Source organism: Gouania willdenowi, chromosome 24 (assembly GCF_900634775.1).
Source record: "Gouania willdenowi chromosome 24, fGouWil2.1, whole genome shotgun sequence".
Taxonomy (NCBI): domain Eukaryota; kingdom Metazoa; phylum Chordata; class Actinopteri; order Blenniiformes; family Gobiesocidae; genus Gouania; species Gouania willdenowi.
In genome coordinates, this window is record NC_041066.1 from 25435696 (window position 1) to 25463225 (window position 27530).

The 27530-nt window shown below is 33.9% G+C and overlaps 2 protein-coding genes across 2 annotated transcripts; one reads left to right on the forward strand and one right to left on the reverse strand.

Annotated features, from left to right (window-relative positions):
• Nucleotides 1–856: 856 nt before the first annotated feature.
• On the forward strand, nt 857–10474 carry mep1a.2 (meprin A, alpha (PABA peptide hydrolase), tandem duplicate 2). The gene is made up of 13 exons (XM_028439599.1): nt 857–1006; nt 1084–1108; nt 1214–1267; nt 1333–1370; nt 1440–1515; nt 1585–1702; nt 3920–4095; nt 5556–5777; nt 7789–7935; nt 8155–8370; nt 8450–8896; nt 9223–9396; nt 9473–10474. Exons 1-13 carry the CDS (start codon nt 944–946, stop codon nt 9523–9525), a joined length of 1809 nt encoding a protein of 602 aa, XP_028295400.1. The 5' UTR covers nt 857–943; the 3' UTR covers nt 9526–10474.
• A 286-nt stretch (nt 10475–10760) lies between these two features.
• On the reverse strand, nt 10761–26881 carry adgrf3b (adhesion G protein-coupled receptor F3b). The gene is made up of 18 exons (XM_028439598.1): nt 26715–26881; nt 23677–23737; nt 23082–23094; nt 22623–22772; nt 22036–22191; nt 21897–21955; nt 21753–21811; nt 21447–21562; nt 19073–19303; nt 17655–17888; nt 16863–17000; nt 16593–16792; nt 15649–15834; nt 13301–14617; nt 12148–12189; nt 12030–12059; nt 11887–11948; nt 10761–11265 (listed from the first exon to the last, which is right to left on the reverse strand). Exons 2-17 carry the CDS (start codon nt 23728–23730, stop codon nt 11889–11891), a joined length of 3045 nt encoding a protein of 1014 aa, XP_028295399.1. The 5' UTR covers nt 23731–23737; nt 26715–26881; the 3' UTR covers nt 10761–11265; nt 11887–11888.
• Between the last annotated feature and the right edge of the window lie 649 nt (nt 26882–27530).

Below are 27530 nucleotides of genomic sequence, written 5' to 3' on the forward strand. Positions count from 1 at the left end.
ACAAAGACTATTTATGATCTGATAGTCATCTTCAGTCAGTGGAGTGACTATGATGAACCTATAATCATTAGGGAGAACAGGCCAACCCTTCACAGGGACCTTTACTCTCCCTTAAACAGTGTGCTGACACGCTCTGGCGGCTGAAGTTAGAGAGTAAACCATGGACTGTTGAAGACACACAAACCTGAGGATAGTTTTGGGTTGGAGTATTCAGAGTTGGAACTTTCCGGTCACAACTGTTTTTATCCTCTTTCTGTAAACAGAAGAGGTTTACATTTACATCTTTAACTTTTCTCTGTTTTTTAGAGCAACCAAAAGCAGCACAAGTTGTTATTGTGACTGAAAAAGCTATTAAAAGATCTAAAAAGCTTCTAAATGATCTATAAATCAGGCTGAATGTTTCACTCCAATAGAAAACAATGGGATGTTTACAGGCAGTGGGGCCGTGTGACATCATCAATCACATGATTTTAAGATGGATTTTTAAAATGTAATTAAATGTTTAGGGTGCATAATAATGTTAGACATACTAATAAGGACATTTATTAGATTTTATGACAAACTTGTAAAAACAGTGGAGGATCCTTTAATCCATCCTGAATGATTTTATTGATCCACACTATGCATCAGATCTGCATATGTGACTAAGGTGCAGTAAAGGAATAATTCCCTAGAAGAATAAATATGTCTAGGACTTTCTCATTCAGACTGGTGTAAACCACACATACTGAACTCAGTCCTCAGGTTTTCATCCTCCTCTTCTCTATCTGATTGTGATGTGTCAGCAGTTTTCCTCTGAGTGTGTGTGAACACCTGATCACTCAGCATTATGAGGAGCAATAAGAGCAACCTGCTGTTACTGATTAGAAACTCAGGACCAAAGTTCTTCTCAGGTCTGTCCTGTCTTTATGGACGTGTTTACTGAGCAGAATCACTTCTCATCATGGGCGCTGAAGGAGAGTGGAGGAAAATCTCAGCACTGATCGGAGCGTTAGTGGTTTTACAGGTAGGAGATTTTATTCCAGATTTCTAAAAAACAACTCAGAGTCATACGTCTCACAGCCTCGTTTTCTGCTTCTGCAGGTCCAAGCATTTCCAACACCTGCTGGTAAGTTCTCTTTGAATACAACAGCAACACATGCTAATGCTAATGCTAAGTTCCAGCCCTTGGTCTTTGCTGGTCTCCACCTCTAACAATGATCTGATGTTTTAGATGATAATGCAGATGGAGGAGAACTGAGAGAGGACATACCAGAGATCAACAGAGGTATTAATACTGACGCTGATTGACATCTGAGCTTAAACTAATACATCATATGATGATATTTCCAGGGTTGACACATTTGTTTGAAGGCGACATTGCTGGTGATGTAAGTCCACAGTGTTTTTGAATCAATTTAAAACGTCCTAACTCTTAAACAACGTTCTCCTTCTCACAGCCCAGCAGGAACGCAATCCTGGATGAATCCAGACGATGGAAGTTTCCCATTCCTTACATTCTCACTGACTCTTTAGGTACTAACATCACAGTAGATTTACACCCTAACACAGTGATGGACCACACGTTGTGTTTTTCCTGTGTAGACCTGAATGCCAAAGGTGTGATCCTTCAGGCCTTTGAGGAATACCGTCTGAGGTCCTGTGTGGACTTTAAGCCGTACGACGGAGAGAAGAGCTACATCTCCTTCACTAAGCTCTCTGGGTGAGCTGCACTATTACTACTATTACTATTACTATAACTATAACTATAACTATTACTATTACTATTACTATAACTATAACTATAACTATTACTATTACTATTACTATAACTATAACTATAACTATAACTATTACTATTACTATTACTATAACTATAACTATAACTATTACTATTACTATAACTATAACTATAACTATAACTATAACTATTACTATAACTATAACTATTACTATAACTATAACTATTACTATTACTATTACTATTACTATAACTATAACTATAACTATTACTATTACTATTACTATAACTATAACTATAACTATAACTATTACTATAACTATAACTATAACTATAACTATTACTATTACTATTACTATTACTATAACTATAACTATAACTATTACTATTACTATTACTATTACTACTACTATTACTACAACTATTACTACTACTACTACTATTACTATTACTATTACTATAACTATAACTATAACTATAACTATTACTATTACTATTACTATTACTATTACTATTACTATAACTATTACTATTACTATTACTATTACTATAACTATTACTACTACTACTACTACTACTACTACTACTATTACTATTACTATTACTATTACTATTACTATTACTACTATTACTATTACTATTACTATAACTACTACTATTACTACTACTACTACTACTACTATTACTATTACTATTACTATTACTATTACTACTACTATTACTACTACTATTACTACTACTACTACTACTACTACTACTACTATTACTACTACTACTACTACTACTACTACTACTACTACTACTACTACTATTACTACTACTATTACTACTACTATTACTATTACTATTACTATTACATTACTATTACATTACTATTACTATTACTATTACTATTACTATTACTACTACTACTACTACTACTACTATTACTATTACTACTATTACTATTACTATTACTATTACTACTACTACTACTACTACTACTATTACTATTACTATTACTACTACTATTACTACTACTATTACTATTACTATTACTATTACTATTACATTACTATTACATTACTATTACTATTACTATTACTATTACAATTACTACTACTACTACTACTACTACTATTACTATTACTACTACTATTACTACTACTACTACTACTACTATTACTATTACTACTACTATTACTACTACTATTATTACTACTACTATTACTACTATTACTACTATTACGATGATTACTTTTACTATTACTACTATTACTACTACTATTACTACTACTATTACTACTACGACTATTACTACTACTATTACTACTATTACTACTACTATTACTATTACTATTACTACTATTACTACTATTACTACTACTATTACTACTATTACTACTACTATTACTACTACTACTACTATTACTACTATTACTACTACTACTATTACTACTACTACTACTACTACTATTACTATTACTACTACTACTACTATTACTATTACTATTACTATTACTACTACTATTACTACTACTACTACTACTACTACTATTACTACTACTACTACTACTACTACTACTACTATTACTACTACTACTACTACTATTACTACGACGCCTACTACTATTACTAGTACTACTACTACTATTACTACTACTACTACGAACTACTACTACTAACTACTACTACTACTACTACTACTACTACTACTATTACTACTACTACTATTACTACTACTACTACTATTACTACTACTACTACTATTACTACTACTATTATTACTACTACTATTATTACTACTACTACTATTACTACTACTACTACTATTATTACTACTATTATTACTACTACTACTATTACTACTACTATTACTATTACTACTACTATTACTACTACTATTACTACTATTACTATTACGACTACTACTATTACTACTACTACTATTACTACTACTACTATTATTACTACTACTATTATTACTACTACTACTACACCACCAATATCACCAAATTTCCACCACTACCACAACAACAACAACATACTCATGTTTACCCAAAACAATGGTTGTAAATATAATAAAACAACACATATTACATTTGTATTGTTTCTGTTTGTAAAGCACATCCCATTGAGTATTGATCACCTCTGACAAACTGACAGAGAGAAAAACAGTGACAGGTTTTCCATGTCGTGAAAGTCCCATCATGGTTTCAGATGTTGGTCATACGTTGGAGACGATAAAACGGGTCAGAACGTGTCCATCGGAGCCAGGTGTGACACCAAGGCCATCGTGGAGCATGAGCTTCTCCACGCTTTGGGATTCTACCACGAACAGTCTCGCTCAGACAGAGACGACTACGTGAAGATCTGGTGGGATCAGATTGAAGAAGGTTGGTTTTTAACTTTATTCTTTACTATTAACACACTGGTGATGAGCTCCTACAGGCAGCAGTTTAAAACATTAGCATTTAAGTTTATTCAAGAAAACAATGACCCTAATAAGTGTTTTGTCTTTGTTTTTAAAATAGGCCTTTGTCCATTGTTGTAAATACATCTTTTAAATTGTTACATACTGCACTTAAAATGTGTCTTTTTGCCAGAGGTGTGGACTCTAGTTACCAATTTAGACTTGGAAATTAAAGTTCAGGACTTTTAATTTTGACGTACATCGGCCAGCCGATATTTTCAGAGGATTTCTGCGTTTTTTACGTGTATCGGCATCGGCCGATGTGGGCAGCTGCGTTTGCTGATCCGCATTATTTACTGAGAGCAGAAATATTTTTTTCTTGTTCTTGTTCTACATCACCTGTTTTTAATATTTGCTAAATATTTTTTACTTGGTGTCGTTCTACCTCACCTTTGTTAAATCAATAAATGTTCATTTTTTAAAAAAATTGAGACTCGTACCATTTATCATCATTGTGTAATTTTTATGATGTAAATTCAGCGAGCACAAGTAGTATCGGCTCCAAATATCGGCTCAAGAAAATCGTTCGTCTGTATCGGTCGTCGGTTAAGACTAATCGGTATCAGCATCAGCCCTAAAAATCCCATATCAGTCGATCCAAGTCGTCAGTTTTAACGTCTGAGGTAAATGTGTTTCATTCAGTGAGTCTGAAAACATAACTGACCACATTAAGCTGACGAGGAGCAAAAATGACTGCTGGAAAAATATATATGATAAATATATATTATATATTAGCTCCTTAAGGGTAAGAGAGAGAGAGAGACGTCCTACACTTTAAGTAAGACTTGAACGCACCACGGGGTGAATCCTGCTTCATAGAACCATAGACTGTAGAGAGTGCATTGACCTATACGGTATCATTACTAACACAGAGCAGCGTTCACATGAACAGAGTAGGGATGGAAACACCTCTACACAGTTATTCTACACTTTTAAGGAGTTGAGGAGAAAATGACTGTTTACGTCTAACAGAGGGCGCCGCCATTTTACTAAAATGTTCTTTTGACCGACTCAGGGTGCTTGGATCGTCCCTCAGTTCCTGGGTCAGGGTTGTTTTATTGCACTTTTCTGATTCAATCTTTCAGATTTATTCTGGTTACGAGTGCAATCCAATGCAGCGTTATCTGCTTTTTACCACTTTGAGCATCGTACGGTATAGTCATAAACTCACTGTTAGATGGTTTAATGAATAATAACACGTCATCTAGTGAGAGAACTTATGTTTTATTCATTCATTTCAACCATTGTGCAGTGATGATCAGCAGAAGTGTTTCCTGAAATGTCATTTATTCACTAAATAATGTTTTTTATGGAGTTGTTAAATATTTGCTATAATGATGACAACATATTGACTCATATGACTTTGAACCCTGGTCCAAACAGGGAAGGAACACAACTTTAATAAATACGAGGACGACTTCATCACTGACTTGAACACACCGTACGACTATGAGTCCATCATGCACTACAGGCCACTGTCCTTCAACAAGAACGAGAGCGTTCCCACCATCACCACCACCATCCCCTACTTCAACGACGTGATTGGTCAGCGGCTGGACTTCAGCTCAGTGGACGTGACCAGGCTGAACCGCATGTACGACTGTGGTGGGTCTTACTTCTCATCAGCCTGCACTTCAAAATAAAAGCTCATTCTAGGAGGAAATAATGTTGGTGGTTGTAGAGGTGCAGATGTGTATGTGTGGAGATATTAGCGCTTCAAAAAAACATTTATTTGATTTATTTATCTTTTTTAATCATGTAAATTGCAACTAAAAACCGTTTATTATAAGACAAAATAAATGTACATCAAGAAATAACAACAAAACAGTTGCGTCTTAAAATTCTTATGCATCTTAGTTTACATCAGTGCTACCAATCTTAAAAACCTTTCTTCATTGATCGATAAAGATCAATAACACCTACACACAAAGAAATAAATAATGAGACCCTAAAAATGTATCAAATTAAAAGTTTATTAAATAATTAGACCATTAGATATGGACTGGGAACTAAATAAGTGTAAAAATAATGATTTACGTTTATGTTCTTCACATGGAGCAGAAAAGTAAAAATAATAAGCTTTTTTGTTTCCTCACGTGTTTTGTCAAAGTTGGTTATTTTCTGTATTTTTAACTTCTGCACTTTTACATTTGTTTTTAATGCAGGTGATAATTAGTTTAATTTAGTTTTTGATGTTTGATTTCTTATGAAATATGATGTTACTTGTTCCCTGTTAGTTCAATAAATGTGAAAATGTGATATTTGTCAGGATTATTTTGGGGGTTTAAACTTTGTTCAAAGTGTGAAACACCAAAAAAGTTTATGAACCATAGTTTACATTAATATAAAAAAGTATCTAATCCTACACGTCATTGTTTCCTATATTTTCTAACTTAAACGTTAAGTCTTGTTTTATTAACATTTAGAAAACTTTAATTTGAATAAACAATCAATGTAATGTAATACTGTACTGTAATATAAATGCTTTTTACATGAGTTAAACCTTTTTACAAAGATATATATATATTTACTCAAAATAACATTGGACATTGTGGTTATTATTTATGAACATATCTTTGAAGAATCATTTCTTAATGTTTTTTTAAACAGAATTATGCTCTGAATTATTTTAAATTCAGTTCTGATTTTCTACAGTTTAACTGCACAAATACTTTTAACTGTTGTACAAACGCTGCAAATCTTTAGATTTGATTTCCCTCTTAAATTATAACCTTCTTCTCTTTCATTAACATTTACCATCAATTATTACTCGCAGGAATAATTATTTTATTTCACTTTCAATGTTTACACCATGTGTTTGAACCTGTATTTGATTGCGTGTTGTACATTTTCTATTATTCAGATTTAGTGGTAGTTAATTTTGATGAAACACATTTTTATTTTACTTAATTATGAAGTGATGAATCCAAAATTTGCTACAAATTCTCTCGAGAACAAAAACATGTTTGTATCATCAGCAAATAAAATACATTTAACTAAACTAGAAACTTTACAAATATCATTTATATATAAGATAAATCAGTTTAAAAAATAAATATAATAAAATCTATAATTATATATTATTAACATGAAGTAGAACATGAATTAGCAGTAAAAGTATGAGACTAAAAATAATAATTAAATAATTAAACTTTAAAAATGTAAGAATACGGTTTATTTTTGTATTGAAACCAAGAAAAATGCCTGGATGTGTGTGTGTGTGTGTGTGTGTATGTGTGTGTGTGTGTATGTGTGTGTGTGTGTATGTGTGTGTGGTGTGTGTGTGTGTGTGTGTGTGTATGTGGTGTGTGTGTATGTGTGTGTGTGTGTATGTGTGTGTGTGTGTATGTGTGTGTGGTGTGTGTGTGTGTGTGTGTGTGTATGTGTGTGTGTGTTATGTGTGTGTGTGTGTGTATGTGTGTGTGTGTGTGTATGTGTGTGTGTGTGTGTGTGTGTATGTGTGTGTGTGTGTATGTGTGTGTGTGTGTATGTGTGTATGTGTGTATGTGTGTGTGTGTGTGTGTGTGTGTGTGTGTGTGTGTGTGTGTGTGTGTGTGTGTATGTGTGTGTGTGTGTATGTGTGTGTGGTGTGTGGTGTGTGTGTGTGTGTGTGCAGCCAACACACACACACTCCTGGACCAGTGCTCCTTTGAGCTCATCAACATCTGTGGAATGATCCAGAACGAGGAGGACGATACAGACTGGGTTCAGACTGTGAGCAGTGCAGATGTTACTGATCACACCCTGACAGGCCGTTGTAGAGGTATTACTTATTTTAAATATTCAACCTTTATTTAATAAGGAAGTGCCTCAATTTAAAAAACCATCTATTTTGATAAGAAAAAAAGCACAAATGAATTAATGTAATTGATCCCAACCCTGATTACAATTATTTTTTTATAAAATGTGTTCATTTTGAATGAAGTATGATATAGTTTTCATCCTATGAGTCACTTACAGTAATAAAGTAAATGATTTCCAGATTCTGGTTATTTCATGAGCTTGGACACGAGGTCTGGTGCAGAGGGAACCAGTGGGATACTGGAGTCACGCATCCTTTACCCCATCAGAGAACAGCAGTGTCTGCACTTCTTCTATAAGATGACTGGAACAGCTGGAGATAAACTGGTCACATGGGTCAGAACTGACGACGGCACAGGGACCGTACGCAGCGTCAGAAAAATAGACACCATTACAGGTGTTTAGAGAAGGAATTCTCTTCATTATTGATCTTCATTCCTATGATCAACAGGATGTTGTTGTTTTGTATCTTTAAGGAGACGGAGATGAGAGCTGGAAAATAGCCAGCGTGACCCTCAGAGTCAGGGAGAAGTTCCGGTATTTGTTTCAGGGCATCAGAGGATCAAACTCCTCCTCTGGATCTATTCTGATCGATGACATCACTCTGACTGAAACTATCTGTCCTAATGCTGTTTGGCAAATCCAAAACTTCACCGGGGTTCTGGCTACCACCCCGGTTGGTTCCGCTCTGAGGAGCAGATGCTTCCACAGCCTGGAGGGGTACTCGTTTGGTATCAGCGTGTACCCCAATGGACGGGAGGCGGCGTACGATGACTATGTGGGCGTGGCTTTGCACCTCTGCAGTGGGGAGAACGACGCTGTGCTGGAGTGGCCCGTAAAGAACAGACAGGTGACCATGGTAACCGTGGACCAGGAACCAGATGTTAGACACAGGATGTCTTCAACAAGGAGCTTCACCACAGGTAGATGATGGGAAAACACTCAGTGTCACTATATACTGGTATATACACTATACATAGGCCCCTCCCACATAACCTCCCACTGGATGAACTCCACAAATAATCACACACACACACACACACACACACACACACGCGCGCGCGCGCACGCACGCACACGCACACACACACACACACACACACACACACACACACACACACACACACACACACACACACACACACATTAGTGACATCATCTCTCACAAACAAAGTAGAGGGAAAAGTACCGCCGTGTGCAGCTAGCTGTTAGCCTAGCATCAACTATCCACGTTGTTTTTTCCGACCAGACGACAGCCTCCAATGGCAAAGACCAACACCAGCGTCTGGAGCCACGTGGGATAAAAGCTGTCTATGTTACCGTAGCAACGACTACGGATGGAGCACCTTCATCTCCCAACGACACCTGCAGAGGAGGAGCTTCCTCAAAAACAATGACCTCATCATCACTGCTGACTTCAACGGTGAGGAGTCGACCTCTGTCACTGATGACATCACATTTCTATTCTAATGAATCATTTTCCTTCTGGTTTTGCTCAGATTTAACAAACTTGATCAAGTCTGAAGTTCCAGTGAAACCAACTCACGTCTAGGATGAAAGAAACTCCAGGATCACAGTGAAATATTATTGATTACATCAACGAGACACAGTGATCACGTCTGATAAAGTCTGCTTTAAATGTTCACATCATTAATAAAACATGATATTAATAAACATTACATTACAGTGCACTTCTATTAGTTTCAAGGTGACAGATGTGCATCCTTTTAACAGCTGTTTGAAATCTGCCTTTAAACGCTAACAGCTGCTCACAGGTGATTGGATCAGCTAATCAGTGAAGCTACATATGCTAATGCTAATTAACTCAGTGACATAGTTGTGGATTAATGATGTGTTTGACTTATTGATTTATTGATTCATCATTTCTAGGAACAGAAACTGTGAGTTCAGACTTCAACTGACGTAAAATTCACACTCGAACGTCACCTTTTTTCCATTTTCCTACACTAACATACCTGAGCCTCAGCTCTTCTTCTGATCCAGAGGTTGTGGGTTCCATCCCAAGGCTATGCCTGTCTACGTGCCCCTGGGCATGGCAGTGTGAATGAGCTGATATTACAAAGTGTTTTTGGAACTACTTTGGAATAAGAATCACTATTTAAATCAACTCTCACTCAGAATCAAATCAACTGACTGTTTTTTCACATTGCACTCGTGTTCATAATTATTATATATATGTATATTAATAATGTAACTTAGGCCAGACCAGTTCAACTGACGTTTGGACTCAGAGTGGACCAATAGGAGCAGTGAGATCTTTATACATTATTCTTAACCGTCATTGTACGTTCAGAATGTTTTAAAACATAACTAAACTAAATTGTATTTCTGTTGAAGAAACTCATGAGGAATTATCTTCATTATCCTGTAATGAAATTTATTAAAAAGAACGTCAGAGGTAAACACATAAAAAAGGTTGATTTTTCTTTTCTAAATTGTAAATTGCCTTTTTTAAATTACAATATACTCATTTACTATCACTATTAATATTACATATTAGAGTATTAAACATCACACCATTAACTGCTTGGTTCAAACACACACCTAGTAACACAAGACTCATTATTTATGTTTTTATTACTGCATATTTGATCTAAAAACAGGAAATATACACATTGTACAAGTTATTAACAGAATGCTACATAATGTAAATATATATCATCTTTATTTACTATTTAATCCTCAAACAAAAGCAGAAATATTCCAATAAACTGTTTTCTACGTGTAAAGCAACAGTAACATTTATCACATGTTTCTACTCTAGTCATGTTATCTTCTTCTTCTTCTTCTTTGTTTTTCAGTATTTCTACACATTTAACCATACGCCACATTATTGCTTTTTTATGATCAATATATTGTCAGCACAGGCTGAAAACTAGTGTGGTAGACTCACTATTTTTATTATAAAATTCAGTTTATCTTTAAATAAAAACATGCGTGGTGCTTGTGGTACGCTCACCACTGCTTGGGAATCACTATGTTCAACAATAATGATAATAATAATAATAATAATAATAGGGACTTAAACCTTAGTAAAGGCATAAATAAGACAAAGCACACGTTCTTCATTAAAGTAATAAATCATCTAACACAAGGTTATTCATAGTGTTAACATTCTGCTCAGCATGTTTTTACTGTATATACAGCATGCTGAAGCCTTAAACAGACAGAACAGCAGTCCTCTAGTTCACTCACAGCTAATTCTACCACATGGTTCTCTGCAGTTTTCCATGGTTTCTATTTGAAGCTGCACAGTTTCTGCCTCTGAAGTCTGAAATACAAAAAAAGTTGAATTTGAAAATGTGATAATAAAATGAATAATACACATATTCCCTGTGTGTTAAACAATAAATGATAATCAGACACAGAAATAAGCTACAATAACCTCATGTAAAGGATTTTAATATTCACCAAAGTTTGGGTCCAAAATAAAAATGACAAAGTCGCATATAGAAAAATAGTTTTATATCCCAATAAAGAGTAACCTTTATATTAAAAATGAAAACAGATCAGATGTTTTCTTACATTCTCACATGCAGTTATGAACCAATGAATGTCATTAAAGGGTTTTTTTCAGGTTTCCAGAACCAGTGATGTACTGTATTAGCAGATCTTTCTCTATATTAGGTGGAGCTGTATTACTATACCATGTTTACCAGTTCCTGACATATTGGAAGATGAACATGGAAGATAAATAAGGACCCCCCCCACATACAGTGTGAATATTGAATAATCACAGGATAATTGGTAAAAAATGTTAGAATTTTTTTAATTTTTTTTTTTATCAAAGCGCGTGGGCCTATACATTACAGTATATCTGTTTAATTGTTGTTAAAACCACCAAATACTAAATTATCAGAATGCAAAGTTAATAAATTGTTTGTACTCACACCGTTAGTTGGTTTGTGTGGTTGAAGTGAGATTCTTTGAGCTGTCGCTTGCTTTGGATTTCCCCTAAAAAAAAGATAGAATATTTCTGATGTTCTATGTCCACGCTTATGAAGAACTACCTACAAAATATTGTGCTATACATACCGTTATCCGCTTGATCAACTCCTCTCGGACCTGATGGCAATAAAAACATACTTTATGAAGTGAAAAACGTTCATGTACATCATTGACTTCTTTGCTAATTTTGTGTTTTTTAATGTACCTTTTGTTCTGCGATACACCCTCCAATCAGAATGAAAAGACCCTGTAAGAGGAGGAAAAACAAGGGTCAATGGTTCAAATACTATACTGTACTGTACTCTACTGTACTATACTATACTATACTATACTGTACTATACTGTACTATACTATACTGTACTGTACTATACTGTACTATACTATACTGTACTATACTGTACTGTACTGTACTATACTGTACTGTACTATACTGTACTGTACTGTACTATACTATACTGTACTCTACTGTACTATACTATACTATACTGTACTGTACTATACTGTACTATACTATACTGTACTATACTATACTGTACTGTACTGTACTATATTCTACTATACTGTACTATACTGTACTGTACTATACTGTACTGTACTGTACTATACTATACTATACTGTACTATACTGTACTGTACTGTACTATACTATACTGTACTATACTGTACTATACTATACTGTACTATACTATACTGTACTGTACTATACTGTACTGTACTGTACTATACTATACTGTACTGTACTGTACTATACTATACTGTACTGTACTATACTGTACTATACTATACTGTACTATACTATACTGTACTGTACTATACTGTACTGTACTGTACTATACTGGCCTTGTTTAACAGTAGCTGAGGAACTTCAAAGTAAAATTGTCCAATAAAGTGATCCATAATAGAATAAACAAAGATATAAACTTAAAGTTAAATACAGTAAGAAACTTTCTGTAAATAATAATAATAATAATGTATCTAATAAACTTTCAAAGGTTCTTATTCTGCAAAATCCTTCTGTTACCCTATTGGGTATTTTAATTGGTTTAATTTTGCTTTTTGATTGAATCAGTAATCAATGATTAACAAAAACTCAAAATTGTTCAAGTCATATTTGATATTTCTGAGTTCATAATGAATGTTGATCCTTTAGGTGCAACAACTGACAAAGAATAGGACCATTTATACTGGTACATACAGTACATCATTTGTTCTGTGCTAAACCTGATCCCTGCCACAGCGTAGCCCTCAGTGAGTGGTTTGAGGTTCAGTGCCTTGCTCAGTGGCCCCTCTGCAGATTCAAACCTGCAACCCTCAGGTTACAAAGTGGAAACTTTAAAGTCAGTGGTTTTGATTTTACCTGAAAAGAGTTGAGGATGGTGAAGGCGTAGTTGGCCACTGGAAACACTGGGTTGTTATGGTCCAGGATGAGCAGAAAGAAGCCGATGATCCACGTCACTCCAAAGAGAGGAGCCAGTAAAACTATGACTTTAATGATGCCTTTGGCTGTTTCATTTTCAGCTGCTTTGCCAGAGTCAGGAACGGACGTCTTTACCAAAGTAACAATGACGACCACCAGAGAAAAGACGTTGACGAGAATGACCACTGCCACTGGGATGAGGAACGCGTGCAACGATCCCTCCAAGAGCCTCTCAAAAACCAGCCAACACGTGTCGCTGTCGTAGTAAGGCTTGTATTTGTATTTACAGTACACGTAGCTGGATCCCACTATGATAATGGGGAACAAATAGCCAACAATGCTAGAGAGAAACATGAAAACTCTCTTTCTCAGCGGGCTGAAGACAAAAATGAGCTGATGGACGAGCATGATGCTGAGGCACATCATCCAACAGAACATGGCCAAGTAAAAGAGATGTTTGGCCAAGGTCAGCGTCAGACACCAGTTGTCGCTCAGAGATTTGGGGAAGATGGAGGCCAAGAAACAGATGTCAGCTAGCAGACGGAAGGTAGAAATATTCACGATAGCTGTGTGACGGAAATGAGAAAGGTTGGATCTGACCACGGCCGCCCACACCACATACTCAATGAGGAGCAAAAGAACCAGAGAACACAAGGACACAGCCAGGCCCACATTGGTGAGGACGTCTAGTTCTTTGGTAGAGACGTCGCCCTTAGACATCAGGACGGAGAAGGATGTCAGGTGGTTGCACGCGCACTCTGTACGATTCTCATCTCGGTTCACTACGACACATCCAAAATCAGACCATTCTCTGGTTGTGATGTTCCAGAACACACAGTAAGGCTTAGAGGGGTCCTGAACAGGAAAGTCTAACCAAATATCTGCGTGTGAATTATTTCCGCCATGGTAGCGGTCCAGTGTGGCCGACACTAACACATTGGTATAATTAGTGTTCAGAAAGGTGTTGCTTAATTTAGGCATTAGGTTGTTAATGGCCATGACCTTTGATAAGCCATAGGCTTTATTCAGAGTCACGTTCACATCAAACACGGAAACCTGACAACCCCACCCAACGCAGAGCTTGAAGTGTAAATTTTGTTTTATAATTTCCAGATTGTTTATACTAGAGTTGACTTTGATCCTTTCCATCAGAGCCTCCATGGCCTCCAGATAGTCTCCTGCCATGCCCTCAAGAACCGTGTCATTCACTCCTGTCCAGGCTGTGTTTAACAGATCACTCCCAACATTGATGAGACCCTGAAACACACCAGAGAGCACAACACCATGACATCTATGATGATGTTAGAGTTTTAATCAATGATGATATTATCCTGTAAATGCTGAAAGGAATGGTGTAAAACCTTCACACACATCCCTCTTCGTTTGCTGTGGTGTGAACTAAAAAAACTATTCTGGTCTATGTTCATCTTAAGCAAAGCCTGGTGAGGTTTTTATGATGTGAGAAAGAAAACCTGGACCAAATATAGAAAGGGACCAAAAACCAGACGTGACAATGAAACAAAGTAAATTACATGTGTGCAGTGAAAACACATGGACCAACTATGAAGATCAGGACCACTATGTTTCTGACAGTCATCTTGTTTTCTTCTTCTTCTCCTGAATGTTGACAGTATTTCACTCAGACCAAGAAGAGAAGGTGAGAAAACGTGTGACGTTGTTTAGAAAGTTTGGTTCACATGGTAAAGAGTAGTGTGATGGTCCACCACACTGGATACGTAAAAACATCCTTTGTTTCTTTGGTCACATATTTCTAAAAACATTTTTTCTTTCAAAAAGCAGAAACACTACTGTTATTGTAATAATGTTTCATATGGAAGTGACTTAATCAAACAAACCAAGTTACAAAACCACAGAAGGTTTAGCTATGATCAATCATTTATTCATTTATAATTAATTAATAATGGAATGGAAACGTGGATACAGATGTGGATTAGGACCAAATTTGAACTGAAAAAATTATTTTGTCAAAATCAAGAATTAGTGATAAATTAAGTCAAGATTAAAGACAAAATTGACTCGAAATACAATATGATGATAAAAGTCTAAGATTTGCTAATGAAGTCAAATCTACAGAAGCTGATTATGGCCAATTCACCATTTATGAATATGTTAAACTACACTTTTATTAAGAAACCTTTGACTTTTATCTAATATTGGATTTTGAGTTTTAATTTACTAATCCACTCCCATAACTGGACCTGTTTTTTTAAATAAAATCAATCCATGTTTTAGCCTCACATACAGTGTGATGCAGTGAAAGCACTTACAGTAAGTACACTGTCTTGTAGAATCAGTCTGTCAGATACTTTGGACAACATCATGAGAACAGTGATGGACGTGTTAACGTCTGCTGTATTAGTGCTGGTGTCAGAGGAGAATGAAGACACGTTCCTCAAAGCCTGGATTATAGCCATGACTCCTTCCACGGTCGCATCTTGTCCCCTGAGTAAGTTCTAAAAAACAAAATGAAAGTAATTAACATCACATTGGCCTTAAAGTAAAACATTTTAGCTTTGATTCATTAAACAGAGCAAATATTGAAGGAGATACAGTAGATGAAATTGCACGTTCTGCAGAAAAAGATCTTTCCATGTATGATTCATAAAGATCTTGTTGACCAGTATTTTATGTTTTTCTATGCAGTGAGATCAATGTACACAGTTTTAATTTCTGAAGATTTTTCTTTTTCTCAGAGAAACAAATGTTCTGGTTGGATCCAGCATCCATCGAGGTGTGACATCACTGCACAATTTCATTTTCATTATCGTTTTCAGTCTGTTTTTGATTTTCTTAGAAATAAAGAGCAAAGTATTTCCTCTATCAGTTCAATAAAGGACACAAATTAAATAACACCTTAAATTTAGGACATTTACAGATCTACTTATAGATATCTTAAAATAATGAAATAGTATGTCCGACATAATATAGTTTGCTGGAAAGGTGGATCATGTTAGCACCATTTTAGAAACTTAGCCTTAAATTAAAAAAATTAATAACTTGTATTGTTATTAAAAATTATTATTATTATGAAATTATTAAGAGTTTTATATTTAATGTAGAGTGTGACACGTGTACCAAATGTATCAGGTTGCGAGTACACAGCATTGTTTAGCATTTAGCTAGCTAGCCAAGCCATCAACATGTTAGCTTTACCCATAAATAAAAGTAAAGGATTGGTGTAGAAACCAAAGCTAACACATTTTACACTTACTTCTGCTGAAGTTAAGATGTTGAGTAATTTCTCATCAACACAGTAGTTGAATACTTGTTGCCATAGTGGGCCTTCACATGTGTGGGTCTTATAGCCCCTCCTACCCACTGGACACTGTTTATTAACCACTGTGGCTTTATACGGAGATCTTGGCCAAAAGTCTCCATCTACGTTCTTTTCTTCACAAAATGGGTCCCCGTCTAAAAAATGGATCAATAATCAGATGAAATGGTCAATTCAATAGAAGGATCTTTATTGTCTCTTTGATACCGTAGAGTACTGTAATATCCAGACGTTCACTCATCACTTGCTCCTTTATGTTCTTAAAAAAGATCTCGATGTATTGAGCGTCTGTTTTCTCACAGGTTATGGCAGCAGAGATGGTGTATATGAGAGGATCAGGTCCAGCTGTGTTACAGAACATCTGTTAGTCAGGATAAACTGTACAAGAAAACAGTCACACTTTATTATAATATGATATGACATTAGCATTAGCATTAATAAGGTGTCATGAAGGTTGTCATTGAGTGTCCTTTATTATGATCCATTGGAGCTATGTTGACATTGTTTGGGTTAGGGGTAGGCGTGGTAAATATATCAAAATTCAAGATTTATCGAGTTTTCTATTTTAACAATATAAAAACTGACAATATCATCTAAACTAATATACAGTATATGTTTTATAGCTTATTTTGTATTAAAAACATAGTTAGATGATCACTGTGTGTGTCCTAAGACCTTCATCTAAACAAGCTACACGATAGAACTTACTCACACGTGCTGTCCATTATTAGGAGAAAAAGCCAAAAGTGGCACATATTGATCAGCTGTTTGTTAATAAATGTGTTTGTGTTGCATTTAGAAAATTTAACCCTGAATTGTCTTTCTGGTAAAACTTTATTTGGAGTAAAAAATTATAGATCTATAGATTTATATCATATATCGCCATTTTGAGAAAAAATAATGAGATACAAGTTTTGGTCCATATTGCCCAGCCCTAGTGAGGGAAAGGGTAACACTTAAAGAAAGTGTTGCCAAGACAACCATATGTGCTTTTCTTACACGTGTGGTAGATATTATTTTGTCTGTTGCCATTGTAGCTCCACCAAACTTCGTAGGCGTCCGGGCTCGGAGGGACCGTCACCGTCACAGTTACGCTAGCGACGCCGCCTGCTGTGCAATCTGTCACTATCGGGTTTGGTGTCATATCAATGTAATCAGGCAGCAGAGTTAATTTTAGAGGAGTTCTGCCTTTAAATGAGATTAAACCCTGAGTGAATCCACACTCATATTCACCTGGAGAGAGAAAGATCAGAAAAATAACATTATTTCCATTTTTACAACCATTGTTCTTCATTTAGTAAATGCTGATTCAGCTAACACAAAGGATTGACCATCAGCATGTTTCATATGTTCACATTTACCAGTTCTAGATGAGTCAAAATGTGTTACATTTATTATAATAATAATCATTTTAATGTCTAATGTAAAGCCACAGTTTGATCCACTACAGAGTAAATAATAATAATGTCAGATGAAGATGATTATGATGGTGATGTTTATTACAGAGAAATGTGTCCAATCCTCACACTGTAGTAATCTGATTAATAATCTGATCAAATCAACATTGTTCTTCAATGAAGGCTTTTCTAATTAAAGTAAGTAAATAAGTAATTTATTTATAAAGCGCTTTCCACTGATAAAATCACAAAGTGTTGTACAGAGCTGTGGAGAAATTAATACAAATAATAAAACATGAGTGTATATACATCATAACAGCATCATCATAAAAGGATAGTAAAAATCATTTAAAATCCAGTAACTAAAAGCTTTTCTGTAAAGTAAAGTCTTCAACAGTTTTTAAAAGTAACCACACAGTTGAGCTCCCTGAGAGACTGGAGTCTGGAACACCAGGTCTCCTCTGGTTTACATTTAGTTCTAGGGTCTTTAGGAGACCCTGGTCTGAAGACTGAAGTGTAGGTACAACACGTCTGAGATATATTGAGGGGTCTGACCATGTAACGCTCATGTAATGTAATAACTAATATTTATAGTTTATTCTAAACTTCACTAGAACCAGTGCAGAGTAGAAAGAATGGTGGTAATGTGGGATGTTCTAGAAGCACCAGTTAAAAGTCTGTATGAAAAGTTTGTTTTATCATTTTCATGTTTTTCAATGATATTTACAATTGTTAGGAAAACTTCATGTTCAGTGATTTCTAGACAACTCCAAAATAATGACATCATGGCCCCGCCTCCTTGTAAATGAAGCTCCGCCTTCATTCACAGACTGGGCATGTCAGGAACCTGGACCTGGTAGTAGTTTATCATAGATGGACCATGAAGCTTTTTAAAGTTAGCTTAAAGCTAAATTCCAGCTGCAGTGCTGTGTAACCAGATACCAACAAATACATCTAAAGATTCATTCATTATTTAAAATAAGTGAAATGCTGTTAGTCTTAAAGTCATTTCTAACTTGCCTATCCAAATGCCTGTGACTTTGTTCAGTGTGATAGCAGCACAGGAGGGGTACTGGGGCGTTGCACAGTCAGGTTCCAGTTGGACCACAGTCCCAACGTCTAGCTCCAGGTACTCATTGGGTTTACGCAGTATCCACTGAGTGCTCTCTGTGGCCATTTCATAGGAGCACATCAACAGAGGTTTAGACTTGTAACACACTGGTTCAACTGGAGCAAAAACAGACACCAGACCTGAGGAGAAAAGAGCGTGAGACATAGATACGTTATATGACAGGCAGTAAAGGAACGTGACAGCTAACGACTCATTTTGATTGGTTTCCTTGCAAATGAACTTCATTAATGGATGAAATGAGCACATGTTGATATTCTACTTGGTCACTTTCTCACTTCAAATATTTTCAGAACTTTCAAAATAAAGGTAGAGAATCAACAGAGATATTTAGTCTCAGTGTGAACAAGGTTTTTAACACTGGAGGTTCCAGATGCATCTTGGGAAACTTGGAAATATACTTCAGTGGGAACGTCATCATCCTATCATACTATAGTCTAGAGTAGACAGTATATAGTATATATTAAACAGTATATACTATATAGTAGACAGTATACACTATAGTCTATAGTAGACAGTATATATTATAGTCTATGGTAGACAGTATATACTATAGTATATAGTAGACAGTATATACTATAGTATATAGTAGACAGTATATACTATAGTATATAGTAGACAGTATATACTATAGTATATAGTAGACAGTATATACTATAGTCTATAGTAGACAGTATATACTATAGTATATAGTAGACAGTATATACTATAGTATATAGTAGACAGTATATACTATAGTATATAGTAGACAGTATATACTATATAGTAGACAGTATATACTATAGTCTATAGTAAACAGTATATAGTATATAGTAGACAGTATATACTATAGTATATTGTAAATAGTATATAGTATATAGTAGACAGTATATACTATATAGTAGACAGTATATACTATAGTATATTGTAAATAGTATATAGTATATAGTAGACAGTATATACTATAGTCTATAGTAGACAGTATATATTATAGTATATAGTAGACAGTATATACTATAGTATATAGTAGACAGTATATACTATATAGTAGACAGTATATACTATAGTCTATAGTAAACAGTATATAGTATATAGTAGACAGTATATACTATATAGTAGACAGTATATACTATAGTCTATAGTAGACAGTATATATTATAGTATATAGTAGACAGTATATACTATAGTATATAGTAGACAGTATATACTATATAGTAGACAGTATATACTATAGTCTATAGTAAACAGTATATAGTATATAGTAGACAGTATATACTATATAGTAGACAGTATATACTATAGTATATTGTAAATAGTATATAGTATATAGTAGACAGTATATACTATAGTCTATAGTAAACAGTATATAGTATATAGTAGACAGTATATACTATAGTCTATAGTAAACAGTATATAGTATATAGTAGACAGTATATACTATAGTCTATAGTAAACAGTATATAGTATATAGTAGACAGTATATACTATAGTCTATAGTAAACAGTATATACTAGAGTCTATAGTAGACAGTATATACTATATAGTAGACAGTATATACTATAGTCTATAGTAGACAGTATATACTAGAGTCTATAGTAAACAGTATATAGTATATAGTAGACAGTATATACTATAGTCTATAGTAAACAGTATATACTATAGTCTATAGTAAACAGTATATACTAGAGTCTATAGTAAACAGTATATACTATATAGTAGACAGTATATACTATAGTCTATAGTAGACAGTATATAGTATATAGTAGACAGTATATACTATAGTCTATAGTAGACAGTATATACTATAGTCTATAGTAGACAGTATATACTAGAGTCTATAGTAAACAGTATATACTATATAGTAGACAGTATATACTATAGTCTATAGTAGACAGTATATAGTATATAGTAGACAGTATATACTATAGTCTATAGTAGACAGTATATACTATAGTCTATAGTAAACAGTATATACTATAGTCTATAGTAAACAGTATATAGTATATAGTAGACAGTATATACTATAGTCTATAGTAGACAGTATATACTATAGTCTATAGTAGACAGTATATAGTATATAGTAGACAGTATATACTCATTTAGTTTGTAGTCTATAGTACGTTAGTGGGACATTTACTACACAGACACTTCTAATAATGAAATTAATGATTACCACTTGTTTTTAAAAACTACACCTGATGAGTTCCAAACAGTCAACATCTAAACTGATGAGGTCAGCACTTAATGTGGTTAAAGTTAAGTATAAATACTGTAAGTTTTTCTCACCCATGAGGTCGATCTTGATGTCAACGAGCTGTGATGACAAGTTGCTTAAAATTCCTTCCAATTTTTCTACTAATATTGGGGCATAAACGTCCATCTCATAGTTGGCAATGTTTCCACTTCAGGTGGAACAGGAACAGGAAGTAAGGATTGGGAACCAATCAGAGAAACAATAATTAGGTATTATTCTTACAATATGTAATAACAGTGGATCATGAGATATAAGCTGGTATTTGAACAATAGCAGTTTAACTAATTCATATCAATCATTTTCAAAAAGGCTGCTATTCCATTAAAAACATACAATACCTTATAGTAGTTATGTTTATAGATCCAAGGCCGTTCAATATTCCAAACTCTTTAACTAACTTTCAAAGCAAAAGCATAAAACAAGCTTATTTTACTGAAGGGAAATGTTTGCGGAGGATGTAAAATGAGCTAAAGATGACGTACCATGTCATTGTCAGTGGTTACCCATGGCAACGCACTCTCTGCAGTTCCATTTATAAAAACTGTGGATCATTAACAACATCATTAACACGGGTTTTTCTACCAGACAGTCATGAAATAGCGAGAGTCGTTTTCTGACAACCTTCGACTTTAGGGACGCAGAGCGGCGTGACGTAAGACACGTTGTGGGAGCAGGTCGTGTCGTGGCAGCAGTCAGGGTTAGCGTAGCACACTTCGTTGCTCCAGGTGTAGCCCGCGGAGCAGTTGCAGTGAACTTCCTGTCCAAGTACTAAACACTCTGAGAAAAACAAAATGCAAAGCTGAAATTAAAGAGACGTGTACAATTTGTTAAAAAAAAAACCTAAATTATTTGTCAACCAAAAGTTATTTATTTTTATGAAAAATATATTCTTTAAACATGAAAAAAATCCTTCAAAAACTAAAATAAAAAAATCACTTTTCCGTTTTTGCTGCATTTTTCTTGCCATTAGCAACAACTTTCCTCATGTTAGCTTGCAGGCTAGGCTAGCTTTAGCTTTAAGAGAGGCGGGGCTTAGGAGCTAGCAGCGTGTGCATTAAACAACTCAAAGTTAGTATTAGTAATATTTTTTTTCTTGTGTTTGCCAAACTTTATTCTTTGTAGATATGTAAGATTGTTTTATTAAACAAATAGCAAATAAAACATATGAAAAAAGTATATAAAAAAATGTAAAAGCATGAGTAATTTACCAGCGATCAGTTCACTGTCGGTAACGGTGACGATAAAAGTGACGCCGTTGCTATCGGTTACATCAATAGCAGCTGTTTTAAAGATCGTTGACAGGTTCAGGAAATCCAACGACACGTTGCTTTCAACCATCACTTCAGCAACGTAGGAATCTGCAATTTATTAGCAAAATGTTTATTATCCAGTAACATTAGGGAAAAAAAGAGATTAGCATTAGCATTAGCAGCATTAGGGCAGTGTTGCATGACTTGGTGTTTGTCTTTGTTTTGGACAGAAAAACAACAGCTGCTAAATTTACTCAGTAATGAAGATAAAATAACAGTTTTAATGAAGTTACTGTAAGGACAGGAAATGATCAGCTTCATAAAAGTCTAGGTTTATGCACAAGAAGTTACTTGACCTTTATTATTTATTTCCTAATAATATAATCATGTTTGTGTGTATGTGTGAAAATAACGTACCTTGTGTAAACACCTACAAAAAACAAAACAAAATACACAAATAATGGTTAAGTTGTATGTGAAATAACTATTTCTACAAATGTAAAATTATGAGTTTGGTAAATTTTGTTGACAAAAAACTACTTTTTTAATATGTCATTAATTATTAGGCTGTGACTAATACTAAAAAAAAACATCACAATAAATCAATATTTTAGTCAACTAATAAAACAATTTTGTCACATGGGATGAAATCCAATCAGAACTGATGTGATCTCATCAAGTCTGTGCATGTTTATAAACATTAATAATATCATATCAGGTTAATCAATCAGAATAGAATCTTTATTATTTAGTCGACTATATCTGGAACCGTTTCATTTGACTAAAATCTTAATGTCATTAAATTGACTAAAACTAATTTATGTAACTGAAATAATCCTGATAACCTAATGTTGACAAACAATACATTTAATAAATGACTAAAAAAAAATGAAAATGAACACTGTAGTGTGTTGTGTTTGCAGTATTCCATTAATAATGTACAATGTAAGAAGGATGAAGGTATAAAACATAAATACAATTTAAAAAAATCAAATAAAGGTATAATACAAACCTGATTGATGATGTAAACAGCTCCAAGAACAAAGAGAAACACTCGAGAAAACATTATTGTTCTGTTGAAAAATCCATAAAACAAAACAAAGAAATGCTAATTACACAAAAATAGAACTAATACAAATAAAAGAAAGTAAAATTTAAGAAAATATTTAAGGAACACAAGGCAATTCAATGTGCTTTCCAGTTTAAAAATCAATAAGAACATAAAAATCAGCAGTAAATACAAACTTTCACCATTTATTACATTTATTATTTATTATAAATTTTGCTAATGCTGATGACAACTCTCATTCCAGGAAAGAAAAGCAATAATTGTGTTTGATAAAAAGTTAAATTAGATGAACTGCAGTCTATCCTGAAACAATAATAATTCATACGTCCACTTCACTGCTTTATACATTTGTTTTCTGTATGATTTAAACATTTTTATGATCAAAATCATTGAATTAATTCTCAAACCCATTTAAAAAGAGCAAAAGGAGGCGCTTTAAAATTAACATTTTCAAATTAAGCTCAAAATGTAAATATAATCAGAATCAGAATGTTTATTGTAAATAATATTCAAACTCGTACCATTTCACTGCAAGAACATACAATAGTAAATGTACTAGGAAATAATTTCTATCCATTTACTAATATAAAATTATATTTAAATGGAAGAAATGTATTTAATATTGTAATGAGTTGATAAATGTGTGCATCAGTGCTTCAACACATGTCATATGGTGACATATATGTATATATATATATATATATATATAAATATATGTTAATTCTCTGTATAAAGAAAAAAACAGCAGCTGTTTCTTCAGGACTCATATTAATACTTGGTATTTAAGATGAAATCAGTTAATACTCATTCTGAGTATTAATTAATTTCACTGTCTGGAGTGAAATCAGTTAAAAGTCACGTAACTGTTAATGTTTGAAGGTTTTAAATCAATGAATTCCTGATACATAAGTGATTAATGGTAAAGCACAAAAAGCAGAAATAACTCGTGTACATAATGTTCATCAATGAAAGCTAAAATTAGGCATTGAATCCAATATTAAATTAGGAACAATATTCTTCATCTAAAATATTAAAAATCATCACTTCACATCAGCTCTTTGCAATTTTTTTTTATTTCCAAAGTGCACGTTTAAATCGTATAAATCATAGCTCAACAATCTGTGAACCTTTTGTTCTTTATTTAGTTTCACAATCAAATGAAAAAATTGAAAAAACTGATATTTTTTTTGCTTTTATTAATTTAAAACCAGAAACAGAGAAACGGAAAAACCAACAAGCAGAATTTTTTGGTTTTAAAATTAAATCTGGTTCTGTTTGTGTGACATTTACGGGGAAACTAAACATGTATTAATAAGTCACATTACTGGCGAATTGAAATGTTATTAATACATAAATAAATAAAAAATGGATGTTACATAAAACATGTGGAACCAGAGGTGGTGTAATAAATCTACTGGTGCTCCTCGTTTCTTATGATCAACTTCCGTGTGTGTGTTGACGGCTGCTGTTAGCGGTATTTATAATGTGCAAAATAAATATTTTACTGCCCTCAAAAAAACTGTAATTTTTTTTTTTTTTTTTTTGCAAAAGTGTCAAATGGTAGAAGTTGTAACATCGATTGTTCCTCACAGTGAATAGTTTATCTGGATATTAATTAGACATAAACGTGAGCAGATTAATACGAGCTAAAACATCCACAGACTGAATAAAAACATGAGCAGAACCAGAAACTGATGAAATAAATCCTTCTTATTACTGTATGTGAGGAGACCTGGTCCAGGATCTGAGGAGGGAAACCTGGTGTCGTGGACTTTAAAAAAAAAAAAAGCTGAAAAACGCTTCTTCTCTGGTTTCTCTGTATTTCTGTTTTGGTTTTCAATTAGAAAAACTGTAATTTTGATCTGGTTTTAAAAGGCAAGAACCAGAGAATGAAGGGTTTTTGCATTTGGTCAAAACAACAGCTGAATGTTTTTTTTGCTCCTTGTAACCGTTTGTGGTTCCATCACATCTCTGTGGTCACTTTTAGTCCAGGCAGTAAAGTTGGTGCTATTTAGAGCATGGGTTCTCAACCTTGAGGTTAGGATCCCAATTGGGGTCGTGAGACACTGGGAAGTGGGTCGCCAGATGCCTTCAAGAAACAGATTTTTTTTTTTTTTTTTTTAAACAATTTCAACCCATTTTTTCTTATTTTTATCCTTTTTTTGCAACTTCCACCAAACTCACCATATTTTAACCTATTTTCATCACTTTTTCTTGCCATATTTTTGCTCCTTTTAATGTATTTTTGCTACATTTCTCCCATTTCTGACACTTCTACATCACATTTTAATGACTTCTACACATTTTTTCCACTTTCCAGACATGTTCATCACTTATAAACCATTTCCACCACTTTTACACCTAATGTCACATATGTTGACCCATTATTGTCACTTTTAACCTCTTTTTTTTAAAATCATATTTCATGATTATTTTTGCCAATTTAACCACGTTCGTGAGTCGTCATGCACATTCTTTGCCAGTTTAAACTAATTGTTCCTTCTTTTTAAAAGATATGGGGTCAGATTGAGAACCACTGATATAAAGTAATATTACATTTATTATCACAAATGGTAATGTTTTATAATTCATCAGACATAAGATTAAATGTTAGATGCTCATTACAATTAAAAATGTAAAGAAAGCTGAGCTTTAGGTATTTATTAACAACCAGGAACAGGAGTTGTGAACTAGCATCAGATAGAAACTCTTTGTTGAATTTCATTGTCTCTGTCAAATAAATGAAAAAACATTTTTAAACAATTACTTCCTAAAGAAGTCGTTTCATCAGATAACTTGATAAAAACCAAAGGAATTAAACCTGCAAAGTGTTTTTAATCCTATAAACAGTTCAATGATATAAATACAACAGGAACACTGTAATTACATCCACTTCATTCATTTATAGGAAAACTAATTAGTTGGTGTCTGGATGTTGGTTTTTTAAAAAAAGTAATATTGTGAAGGATTTTCTACTTTACCTTTACATGTGCTGGTGTTCTGTGATTGGTCCGTCAATGGAATGTGAATGTTTCTCATGTCAAGCAGCAGCTCATCACATTCAGAGTGTGTGTGTGTGTGTGTGTGTGTGTGTGTGTGCACTGATCTTCTACCTTTGCACTGAACAAACATTTGCATTGATGGAATTTCTCCACACAGACCAGATTGGCTGAGACGAAGCAGACGTCGTTCAGTTTTCCATGAGTATTTGTCTAACAAATCAGTGAAGCTCCTTAAGAAAGTCACAGGAAATCTGGCTTTTTGATAAAAACTCAGGAGTTTGTGTCCGTGCACGTGAATGTTGTCTGTATCATTAAAAACATGAGAATGCATGAAGTAGAACATCAATAGCACATTTACAGTCAAACGTGTGAATCACTAGTTTTTAGTTTAGATGTAACAACAATAAGAGGAAAGATTCTTATTTACACAAATTGCAACAGATTAACACTTTTTTACCCTAAGAAAAACTTCCTGCTTTTATTTTGAAGGGCATCTAGAATGTAATATATTCCAACAGTAGATAATATAAGATAATGTAATATTTGTAGAACAGGTATTTAGATTAAATCCAACATGTGTAAATGTTGTCTTTTCATCATAACTTTTGTGACGAGTCCTTATTGTTTAGCGCTTTATAAACAAAGATGAATTGAATTTGAATGGAAATAACAATTATTGATGCAAATAAAGCTGCTGTGATTTTTAACAACATAAACAATTGTGTTCATGTTGTTTATTTATTTAATAAAACTGCTGGTACAGTTTGTATATTTAGGTAAATATGGTCACACAAT

What these genes read in the sequence shown, in the direction of transcription:
- mep1a.2 (XM_028439599.1), top strand. Translation starts at nt 944, where the DNA reads ATGGGCGCTGAAGGAGAGTGGAGGAAAATCTCAGCACTGATCGGAGCG. An exon ending in AAGGCGACATTGCTGGTGAT is followed by an intron (nt 1,371 to 1,439) that starts GTAAGTCCACAG and finishes TCCTTCTCACAG; the next exon opens with CCCAGCAGGAACGCAATCCT. An exon ending in AAAAATAGACACCATTACAG is followed by an intron (nt 8,371 to 8,449) that starts GTGTTTAGAGAA and finishes TGTATCTTTAAG; the next exon opens with GAGACGGAGATGAGAGCTGG.
- adgrf3b (XM_028439598.1), bottom strand. Translation starts at nt 23,730, where the DNA reads ATGTTTTCTCGAGTGTTTCTCTTTGTTCTTGGAGCTGTTTACATCATC. An exon ending in TAACCACTGACAATGACATG is followed by an intron (nt 21,812 to 21,896) that starts GTACGTCATCTT and finishes TTGCTTTGAAAG; the next exon opens with TTAGTTAAAGAGTTTGGAAT. An exon ending in GGTGTATCGCAGAACAAAAG is followed by an intron (nt 12,060 to 12,147) that starts GTACATTAAAAA and finishes TATTGCCATCAG; the next exon opens with GTCCGAGAGGAGTTGATCAA.